Source organism: Macrobrachium nipponense, chromosome 9, assembly GCF_015104395.2.
Source record: "Macrobrachium nipponense isolate FS-2020 chromosome 9, ASM1510439v2, whole genome shotgun sequence".
Taxonomy (NCBI): Eukaryota; Metazoa; Arthropoda; class Malacostraca; order Decapoda; family Palaemonidae; genus Macrobrachium; species Macrobrachium nipponense.
The window spans coordinates 90,471,749-90,484,003 of NC_061110.1; the positions used below are offsets into that span (position 1 = coordinate 90,471,749).

The 12,255-nt window shown below is 37.8% G+C and overlaps 1 protein-coding gene across 1 annotated transcript in view; it reads left to right on the forward strand.

Moving 5' to 3' along the window:
* Positions 1 to 12,255, forward strand: part of LOC135218663 (ras-related protein M-Ras-like) — a 166,290-nt gene that overhangs the window by 137,948 nt on the left and 16,087 nt on the right. Inside the window, exon 4 of the mRNA XM_064255111.1 lies at positions 8,737 to 8,899. Within this exon, the coding sequence (XP_064111181.1) occupies positions 8,737 to 8,899 (163 nt within the window). The remainder of the gene's footprint in view (positions 1 to 8,736; positions 8,900 to 12,255) is intronic.

Genomic DNA, 12,255 nt, shown 5'->3' on the forward strand with positions numbered 1-12,255 from the left:
TGTAAAAATAGTATGTACGAACGAGACTGAAGGTTTGCTGATGTCACGGAGGTCATACATATTTTTTTCGTGAATGAATATACATTTATGATAAAAAAATAGTTACTGTACTGCTTAGAGTACCAGTGGTACCTCGAGATACAAAAGGCTCAACTTACGAAAAACTTGAGATATGAAAGCTGACATGAAAAATTTTACTGCTCTACATACGAAAAGTTTTCAAGATACGAAAGGTTTCTGAAAGTCCGAGATTCGCCCGATAACAATTTTGAAACTCGCGCCACGCGCCGCCATCTTAGTTCTAGTAGACTCGCCACCATCCTCCTGCTCTCCCATTGGTTCCTGATGCTAGCCAAGCCATGAGATCCTCTCCTATTGGACAGCATCCCTCCCATCATGCATCTTACGTGGTGGCGTACCTTCGCTCGGCCACTTCGCACCCGAAGCTTTATCCTACGCATGCGGCATTCATTCGGTCCAACGATTTCGTTTAGTATCGTAAATTCGTTAGTGATTTCGTTGTGCTACTTTATCGTGTTGTGAGAACCTAATTAGTATATGTACTACATACGTAACTTAATTACGTACAGTACATATTAGTCATGGGTCCCAAGAAAGTTGCTGAAGTTCACAGAAAGAAGAGAATGCTTTCTATGGAGACAAAAATGGAGATAATAAAAAAGTATGGAAGCTGCTTCTTGTATGGATCGAGGACAAAGAAATCGATGGCGATACGATAACCGAGATGGCAATCTGCCAGAAGGCCAGCGCTATTTTCAGCGATTTGATTGCCCAAGCCGAAGACGACGGCGGAGAGGGGACATCAATGGCAACCCCAGAGTTTAAGGCTTCTCATGGGTGCTTCTAAACATTCCGTAAACGGACTGGCATTCATTCGGTGGTGAAGAAATTTAAATTACGTAAAGTATAAAAAAGTAAAAACAAATGTAAATATCAAAAAAAGACAAAAATTTTATTTTAAGTTTTATGTAAAGTTAAGTGTTACAGTTTTGTTAATGTGTTTTGTAAAGTTTAGTTTGTTTTTCTGACATTTTTTTATGTGTTTCGTAAAGTTAGGTGTACGTATCTGCCGTTTGTCCTCCTCCTCCTCTGCCGCCACTTTCAGAGATAGCCTCACTCGAAAGGTAAGCTTCCACATTTTACGTTACAGTAATAATATTTCTTGTGCACTAATATACACTTTATTTACAGGTTTTGCATTTTTATTATTAAGTTATGTATTGAATGGTCCAAATTGTTGTAGTATTTCATTGTTTATAGGTCAATTTACCTTTATTATGAAATTTACTGGGGTGTTTTTGGAGGGCTTGGAACGGATTAGCCATTTTACATGTAAAATGTGGTCCAAGATACGAAAAACTCGTGATACAAAGGGCGCCTCGGAACGGATTAATTATTTATCTCGAGGTACTACTGTACTGTAATATTAATGTAATCGCATCAAAAGAAAGTAATCATTGTATACTGTAAACATGTAGTGTATTTTGGCTTTTGAAAAAAGCATTCCCCAAGGAATTACATATTCCTTAAGGGGGCGGGCCGGCTAATGCCCTTTTTTAAGGACAGGACTTTTATATTCGTACCACTTAATAAGGTGACTTGGGACATCTCCAAACCGCATATGATTTTCGCCTCTGACCTTCGGTTTTGTGACGTCAGGGTGATTTATCCCGAAAATAACCATTTTTCAAATTCTATCTCCTCCCTTGATATTTAATATTAAGACCTGGGATTTCTACCATATATAGACCTGATGTAGACCTCCAATCGAATGAAGAGTTTTTTTTTCTAAAAGTAATTTTTTTGCTAGATATGAATTTTTCAATATGGTAAAAAAAAATAAACCCTATAAATCAGGAGAAAAAAATTTATAAAAAAAATACGAAACAAAAATTGGAAAAAAGGGCTTGATTTGATTGTTCTATAATGTCTTTCTGAGTTATATACCAAATTCCAATGTTATAGCTTTAAAACTAAGTGAGAAGATAGATTTTGAAGGTCAATAAGTATAGTTTTGAGATACGGGCGTTCAAAGTTTTCCTTCGTATTTCTATAAAGACAATGTTAATAAATAATGATTATTATGAATGTATATTTCTTTTTTGTGTATTAATAAACCAAAACTATTTTATTTATCATAATTTAATCATAAATGATGATCCCTTTGCTCATATATCGCAGCCTGGGGCACTCCTTCCTACGCAACTCTCTCTCTCCCCTTCACTAACTCGGCTTATTACAGCGAATTTTCTTCTTCTGTATGTTAGCGAGATGTTTTCCTTGTATTTTCCTTTTTGGTATGATGAAATTCTTGCCCGAAACAAAGATAAACAAACGTAAAATGGAAGAGAATGTCAAGAGGTGAAACTCGAAGGCGTACTCTTTATTTTACAAAGACAATTTAATAAATCATGATTATTATGAATTTCATATTCCATTTTGGGTATTGAAAAACCAAAACTTTGTTATTTATCATAAATGAAGATCTCTTTGCTCAAAGATCGTAGCCTTGGGCATAGTGTGACGTGTGCTGTCAAGCAAGACGGGGGCGTTACTAAACAACCCTCCCCTCTCTCTTCACTAACTACGCATATATTATGATATTCTGTAATAATACTTGAGCGATTTTTCTTCGTCTGTATGTTAGCGAGATGTTTTCCTTGTCTTTTCCTCATTGGCATGATGAAATTCTTGCCGAAACATACATAAACATACGTAAAAGCGGGCGAATGGCAGAGGTGAAATGGAACGTGTAGACTACTTGAAGTCTGTGATCGCACTAAATCAGGACTGGACTTGGTAGCTGAGCCTGAAGTCTCCTTCTCGACTCGGGGAATGTCTACAGATGCCATTTCTCCCAATTTCTTTGACAATAATTATCAAAATTTACGATAATAGAAGAAATATTGCATTTTCTTGTACGGATCAATGTTTTAGGCTTATTGAGTTACGATAACTAATTACCCTGTAACTATGAAAGTAAGAGGAATTTTGACGAAATATTTCGTATACGTATTCTCAATTGCCATATGAAGCTCCATGAATTTTTTCATGACTGCATTTTTCGCCCTATACCACCATATACGTATAGGGGTTCCGGCCGGCCCCCTTAAAGAAGCTTTTTATTATGAAGATATGCCAATAATATATAAGGTATGCATTTTATTATGAATATATGTCAATAATATATAAGGTAAAAATGGTTTTATTATGTTTACGCTTCGTCGCCGATCACAAACAATAATATGATAATCTATGACAATTATCGTTTGTATGACTGCAGTGTTCAGAGAAGCTGATTGCGTTATACCAAAACAATAATGAAGTTCGAATTGAAAATTAATGTTTTCCTAAATGTTATTACTACTGTAATTACACTGCTACTATTAACATTTCAAAAGGTTAAGAATGACAAAGGTGCTGTGAAGTGTAACTCAATGTTTACATTTCTGCTGGCCGCTCAACTACAAGTTGATGTCAATGATGTGGAATTATTCCATGAATAGGCTATATATTATGAAGATATGCCAATAATATATAAGGTGAGAATGGTTTTATTACCTTTATTGTCAGTTAATATCATAATGTGAATCTGTTCATGCATTTGCTGGTTATCGGAACCGGACGAGGCTTAGCCTACCATGGACAAGCCCGCGATGCTGCGATTCATACCAGCAATATAGACTGAGAAGTGGTCCAAGGAAAAACCCATGATTTAACTGAATCCGTGATTGCTGATCCGCGACTAAGCGAGGCCCCACTATTACTAGAGTTGGAGTTTATTACAACTGCCCTACTGATCTCTTGTGAAGTTCAGTAGCGCACAGTTTTTTTTTTAGAAAGTTTCTTTGCTGCCTTGACCAAATTATGTAATGATCTTCCTAATCATGTGGTTGATTCTTGTACAAATGCTCTTGTTGGAGCAAAACTTGCATGAGTCTTACTGTATAGTTTGTCTTACTTAATTTTTTTAATCAAATTTGTTTATCTTTGTCCTATTTATTCTTCTGTTGTTTTACGTAATGGGATGCTGCTCCTGTTAACTTGAGCTTGTAGCAGTCTGCATGTCACACTAGGTTTTCAGCTTGACTAGTAACATTTATAGACTGTATGTAGTTTATTAAAATAATACAAAAATTTTGATTTATAAAATGCCATTAGAATTGAATAATACCATCTTTCTTCATTGATATGTACTGGATAATCAGTACTGAAGTGGAGCTCAATAGCTTTTAAAAATTAATTTAAGAAATGTTAAAATGCATCAGCAAAGATCAGGCAGAACCAGGTTTAGAAGCTCTTCATCTCACATTGTTACCCACATAACTGAAAACTTGTTTTCTCCATAATTTTTGGACCACGAAACTCTTGTTTTAATGTATTTGAATAGGGAAAGCTGGCAGTTTTTTTAATGGTATTAGAAGTTAAAATCAAATATTTTTTTTAAACCAGTCTATTAAGATATCACCTTGTGAAACTTTTTTTTTTCTTTTTCTTTGTAAGGCTTAGGACCATGTTAATGTAATTGATATAGAGAAGTTACTGTTGGAGTAGGATTTTTTACTTGAAAGGGTAAAAATAAGAGGATTACAAAACAGAATTTTTAGAATAAATTTCCTGTGAATGTCCTTTGTTCATAGTGTAAATGCTTTTGCTATATCCCAATTAAGATTTCAACCTGTAAACCAGCCAGTCCCCATAGAGATAATAAACTCCACGTAAGTTGGAGATTTTAATTATGATGAGATGAGTAGTAGATTGAACACACACTCCCTATATTTTATGAAATATTATAATGATTGATCAGTGCTCGATCCCTTATTATGAATATATTGAAGGAAATGCAAATGCAGATAAAAGACCCAGTTTTTTAGGCATTGTGGCATCACTGTGTCAGGCTTGGAGGAGTGACCAGTACAAAAATAAAATTGTAGAAGTGTGATATACTTTTAGAGAACTGTAAATTTGTGTGTGTGTGTTTTTTTTTTTTTTTGCCATAGTGAGTGACCCTGTCTAAAGAATTTATTACAGCTTTAACTGTATTGTAATGTCAAAGTAAAATGTATTTTTCATTCCTGCATAATCATCCCAGATGGTAGGGGTGGTTGCCACAGTTCTTAGGCAGCTGTAATATTTGTTATATGTATCTGATCTGTGGAATGCTGATAATTAGTGGATATGTTCTGTGGGAAGTCCCATAATTTGTAGTAATGTGTATGTTTGGAAAAATTAAGAATTAAATTTTAGCTCATATCTATCAGAGACAACAGAGGAACTTGTGTTAAGAAACATACATTGATAATGTAAAACTTCTTAGTGCAATATCACCACTGTCTGCTTCTCGCTTATTAGGGAAAGTTGAGGTTTGGGAGACTTTGATTACTGTGAGGTACTCCTGGGAGCAGTCTAAGTTGCAGAGGGGAGTACTTTTCCAATAAATGCATGTGAAATTCATATTCTTAACATGAAAATAACTTGTCTAAGCCAGAATGATGTCTAGAAGTACCAAAAGTAACACACATGAACCATTGGCTCTCCAGTAAGAAGGTCCTCATTTATTGTATGCCATGGGAATGAAGTACGTAGTGGCAAAGGGCTCAGTTGCTTAATCTTGGTTCCTAGGAATTTTTATCTTTCCAACAATCAGCTGCAGGGATGTACCTGTGAATTCACTTGGTATATATTAACCTGAGAGAATGACCATCTTAGGCTTCAGGTCAGTCTGGGAAGCCTAGTTAAAAGTGTCATTTTGAGTCATAGTAAGTTGGGGATTTGGTACCCCCAAGAAATTGCCTCCTCAAGTGCTGATATAACTGCTTCAGATATACTACAGAACCCAAGTCCACACAGTTCAAGGTCTGAAAAATTACAAACTTTTGGCCTTAATGGGTGAAACTAACAAATTTACTGCCATCTCCAAGGAATAGTGGTATTGATCACATTATTATTCCTTTTAAGTGAATGGTATTAACCATGTAATTACTGTCATTTTATATGATACAGGTTGAAGGTAGATGTTTATGGGTTGAAGACAGTCTCCAAGCATGAAGGTTCAGGATTATCAGAGTGCTGTGTAATATACGAAGTGATACTGATCACAGGAGCTTCCCTTTTAGGGGATCCTCCTTTAAGGGAGATGTTAGATGGAACAGAAGGTTGGTAAACCCATGACAAAAATATGGCAGGTAGTATCACTTTAGGATCACGGGTTTAAGGAAAATCTGGGTTCATGCATGCCAATCAGATAAGAGAGTTGGCATAGACAGCAAGGGTTTCATGTGCAGCAGGCATTTTAGCTCTGCTCAGTACGATAGAAATTTGAGCTTTCAAATCAACCGATCCTGAAAAATTATCGGGATTTAAAGAAAGCTGCAGTACCAGATCAGAATTTTCCAATGCAATTAACGTCTGCTAATCACAAAGGTAATTTAACTGTTGAAACTGACCTGTTTAGTTTTGGTTGCCTTTAATTACATCTAAGTAATTTTATTGTTCTTGTTGGAATTTTCAAAACCAAAATTGGATAAGGTGAATTTGGATGATAAAATAGATGTAAGATAAACAAGACAAAATTTCATAGAAAAAAAGTCTATGAAAACCGAAACATACGAAAAGAGAGGTGTACGAAAACCGAGGTTTGACTGTATTTTGAATGTTTCTATTAGTTGTCCTCACAATCGTCATGTTTCTAAGCCATAAATGTTCAGGCGCACTAGTCTTTGGTAACCTATTAGCTTGGATGGATGGAAGAGAGAGAGAGAGTGAGTCCGCGAATCTCAAGAATGCGAATACAGGGGTTTGGCCGTATGCAGAATTGATATATACCTCTCATTACATAGAATTATGTATGCTTAAAGTTAGTTAACTTTTGCTTTGGTTTTTAGGGTAGCCTAGCCCAGCAGAATGGAGGAAGGGCTGACTGATGAGCTGATACTACAGCCCCATTATTAGCCATAGTCTGAGGTCCACAGTTGTTTGTTGTCTGAAAAAGCCACCAACTTTGAGAACTTCCCCAGAGCCATATCTTTCTTCCTTAGGATGAAATTAACTAACATTTTAGAATCATCGACTACAGAACTGAGGCTTGACCAAGGGAAGAGGCTACTGTTTTATCCTTAAGAGCATCCTCTGAAATGCTGAAATGTTATTCCATAGAGAGTAGGGGTGTTATTTTGCTTCTTAGGACTACTTTCTAGATGTTGGTTGGTAACTTGTTTGTTGAAAGCCATTTGCAACTTACAACAGATTATGAGTGACAGGTAAGATCAAAGAGAATCTGCTTCAAGTCCACTGGGCTAGTACAGTTGCTAATATGTTCTGCTGTCTGTGCAAGTTTCTGAGCACTGACTGGAAGAAGTTTTTGCTTCAGGACTTCTCTTTCTTGTAGTGCCTTTGAAAGAAGCAGCTAGTATCCTCATTAGTACTGTAATGCCCCTGGTCAAAGTTCATATGGTCACAGCTCTGCTCATCAGAATGGCACTAGTCATAAAAGTAAAGTGGTTTTGTTTGTGGGTGTGGTTATTGGAATGGCTCTAGTCATAAAAATATAAATAGCTCTGATTACTTCTCCAGAATATTTACTATGTAATCTCAATCAACAACAAATAACAACTCATTTATCCACCTTCCTTCTGTAGAGTGATTACGTAAGTGAAATACATACCAATCATGAAACGAATGAAAGAAATGTAAAATGAATACGTAAATGTATGTGTAGTATTATTGGCTGAATGTTGTTTTCTTTCTATTTTTACAAGAGAAGAAAGAATTTGGAATGATTTTGTGGATACAGATGGAGTCATTTTGAGTAATGGGTATTGGAGTGAAAGAATGTATTTTTCATTTGAAGGCCTTAATTTTAATATGCTGTGAATAAACTGGGACTTAATATAATATCAGTTGAAGATATTTTGAAAGGATCTTCAACATTTTCAGTTTCAAGTTATGAATTCCTCAAGAAATAGTAATTTATTACTAAATAAGATATTGTAATTTATTACTAAATAAAATGTTGTAATTTATTACTAAATAAGATATACTGTAATGTATATTGTATATTAGTAAAAAAAAAATTAAGTAATTTTAGTTAGGGAGGCAAATAGTTTCATGAAGTGACAACACCAAACATCTACCTTAGGGTAGTAAACAATTCTTGTAATGTCAAGATTGACAAATATCCCATCCATAATTGCAGTGTTAGAACTTGAAAGCTTTTAAATATACTTTTATAGTGGTAATCAGTAACATTGGTTGTTAGTGCTTTATTTGATGTAAGAAAGTAATAACAATACTGTTAGCTTAGAGTTAATGAAAAAATAAGGTTTAAATCATGGGGTCTTTGAAAATTTCAGTTAACCTAAGAAGGTAACTACTCCCAAAATGATATACATCTTGTGGATTACATTCTTCCATTAAAAGAGTATCATTGATGGTATATCAGCATCAGTAGCACAGCTATATAATATTTTTTGTGCAGCTTTGCCACTTTTAAGAAAGTTTGATGAAGTAACAGTACTTACTTGTATAAACAATTTATTATTAGAGGTTGGGAGAGATTAAAATTCCCTCCTAAATTTTAGCATGTCTTATAAAGGATGTGATCTTGACTTGGCTTTGAATAGTGACTAAATCTGTCTCTTGAATAGTTTTTATTGTTCACTTTATAACTTTGCTTTGTGTTTTTCAACACTACATTGTATTTTTCTTATTTTCCAGGGAGTCATACCCCATGCTGTTAGTGGCCAATAAGGTGGACTTGGTACATTTGAGGAAAGTGTCTGAAGAGATGGGACGAGAACTCGCCCACAAACTCAACATTTCATACATTGAGACCAGTGCCAAGGATCCTCCATTGAATGTTGATTCAGCCTTCCATGAGGTAATGTGTTGCTGTTTATATATATATATATATATATACATAGGCAGTCCCCGGGTTACGACGGTGTCGGCTTACGACGTTCAGAGGTTACGACGCTTGTCAATAGACGTTATTTCCAGGGTTACGACGCCTACAACGCTCATCTGGGAGATGAAATATGACACCAAAAATGCAAAATAATCAATATTTGAAGGTTTTTTTATGAAAAATGCCATAAGAATGCAGTTTACATAGTTTTCAATGCACCCAAAGAATTAAAAGTAAGGTTTTCTTTGGATTTTTGATGGTGTTCCGGGGACTGCCTGTATATATATACACACACTGTGCATGGTAATGACTGAATGCTTGAATTTGAATCATGTTGAATGCTTGAATCATGTTGCATTTGAGATAATGAGTAGTCATTATCTCAAATATTATTATGAACACTGAAATGATATAGCAATCCAATTACTAATAAGATTTAAATTATGTAAAATTATTGATTATTTGCACAGGAGGTGGTTATTCAATAAAAGTTTTAAACTTGGAAATTTATTGGGAAGTTAACATTCATGAGACTGACACACCATACACAATTCTAAGAGTATACACAGGCATTATTGCCTCTCAAGTTCACATTTGTTCATATACGGAACAAACCTTCGGTCTTAACATTAGGATTTACTAGCGCCAAGCTGGAAACCGGTTGAATTAAAATCACACTTGTGAGATCCAGGGACTATTGGCATCTATACCAGGTCACGGGGCATGTATACCCAGAATGCCCTCGGCGTCCTGTGACCCACCAGTTATTTTCCTACCGCCTTCAAGATAAGACGTGTTTACTGTCTATCTGATTTAAAGCCGGTTTTCAGTTTGCCCATTTTTTATCCATTTCATTTTTCAATTTTCTTATTACTTTTTCTTTCTCCGAGTGTGCTCAGTGTGAGTGTGATTGGTAAGAGCGTATCAGTGGTACGATGGAAATTTTCGCCTCACCATTGGGATCTCCTGCCGTTTCGAAGAGGAGACAAAGGAAATGCCCCGAAGTCAGTGGCTTTCCATGTTCTAGATTCCTAACTTTGGTGTCGACGGATCCTCATCCAACGTGTAGTAGGTGCAGGGAAAACGTATGTACAGTTACTAATCCATGTTCTGTTTGTCGGGGAAAAAGTTCTATGAGAAAGGCCAGTACAAAAGGAAGGAGGTGACACCATCTTTGGATGACCAAACCTTACCGGCTTCTTTTGTATCGACAATAAACCAGACTGCTCCATATGTTTCACCACCTGCTTTTGATTTGTCCCATACCCCTTCAGTTTTTCCTAGCTATTCATTATCGGAAACGTCAGGAGGGGTTTTGGGTAATTTTATGCATAATATGCACGCTCCTTTGTTCCCAACAGGTAGAGGGGGAGCATCGCCATCTTTGTTCCAGACGCCGGCTCCCGAAGCGCATAGGATGGAAGGTACGTGGTCAGCGCTAGGCCTACCAGGCGTGCCAACCTTGGAGGGTTTGCTTGCGCATTATATGGCGTCACGGTTCCAGCAGGGTCCGGCAGCGCTGAATGTTCCTCATCCCCCTGGCTTGCAATTTATGGGAATGCCGCGGCTATGCCATCAAATTCTATGTTTACAGCGATGCAGAACGGGGAGGGTAGTTTGGCAGCAAACGTGTGGTTGCCCGCAGAAGCTGCACAGTCTCTCCCTACAAGATTGGTGACGTCACAACATACGTCACACACCGATATGGCAGGCGCGATGACGTCACAGACTGCTTCTCGGCCTATTCCGCTGAACCCGGACTCAAATACGCTTTCTGACTCGGCAGTACAAACTGTAATGAAGAAATTACAGGATATAGAGAAGAGAATGGCTAAGAAAGACAAAAAGAAAAGGCGTGATTCGTCGTCGTCTTCGTCTTCTTCCTCTAGTTCGGCGTCATCGCTAAGTTCGATGACGTCACGGCAAGCGCCAGTCAAGCGTTGGAGGATTCGGGATTTCGTGACTGATCCTCGGGCTAAGAGGAGAAGAGTGAATTCTTCTTCATCTTCAGACCAGGACTGTCGTATCCCAGTCAGCAGGAAAGTCGGGAAGTCAGTGGCTGGTAAGCACAAAGCTAGCGGACGAAGCCGTTTGCAAGAGTCCAAACAAGCGAGAGAGGCGACGGCCGATGGACTAGCGGCCGACGCAGAGTTGCCAGTTCGGATTACAAAGACTACGATACCGCTGGTAAAATCAACGTTGGCGGTGAAAGGTGCAGCAGAGAATAGAATGCAGGTTCCAGTTTCGCCCGGTAGGCCATTCAAAATATGCACAAAGGATGATAAGGCTCCTATTAAAAGTACGAAGAATAGAGAGTTGGCAACCTCGTCTCATACGTTCGTGGAAGGCATTGTCCGTCTGGATGAAAGATCGAGGCCGAATTCTCCGACGCTCGGAAATGATACCAATCCTAATAGAGAAGAAATTATCTCAGTTTCAAGGGAGCCTTCATCTTGGAGGTCTAGACGAGATTCTCGCTCTAGATTCGTGAGCAAAGAAAGAGTGAGGCGTTCTCGTTCCCCTACCGACTATTTGGGATCAAACCAACGGTGGCCATCAGAGATCAAAGAGACCGCGGCCGTAGGGGCAGGCGGCTGGGAAATTACCTGCCGTTTGTCAGAGGATAGGGGTGAGATAACATCCCCTGTGGCTGAGAACAGTATGTTAGAGCCAGAGGAAGGAGAAAACCAAGAGTTTCTGGCCTCGTATGCGGAGGTGATTGATTTGATTCGTCAATTCAATAACCTTTCGGAGAAGACAGAAACACCTGCCAGAATGCTTCCTCCGGGAATTGACATGGTATTTGGATTGAAAAGGGATACCAAGGTGTATGAATTGCCTTGTTTGAGTCATGCGGATTCTGTTTTACCACACGTAAACGCACGGATTGCAGGAAGGGATAATTCCTTAAGATCTAATAGATCATCTAAGTTTATTCCTCCTCCAATGATGAAACAAAGGAAATATTATACGACACCAAAGGTCCCTTTGCTGTCTAGACAAGTGAACCCTAATGTGGTAAGGTTAAGGCCTGGATTAACCTTGGATCAGGTTAAAATGGAGTGCCCTTCGATGACGTACCAAGAGGCTGCTACGTTAGAAGCAACAGCTGCTTCTGTCTTTCAGACTGCTTCTTGGTTAGATCTTTGGTCAACAGCAGTGGCAAAGATTGCATCCTCAGAAGTGACAAGAAAGTTAGTGGATGAATCATTGTTCATTAGATTACTACAATCAGGTTCCAAAGCGATTGCGTACTTGACAAACAAGTGCCAATGTTTGGGCAAATATCCTGCTAATGAGGAGAGACGCAGCGTTGGCTAGACTAAGCC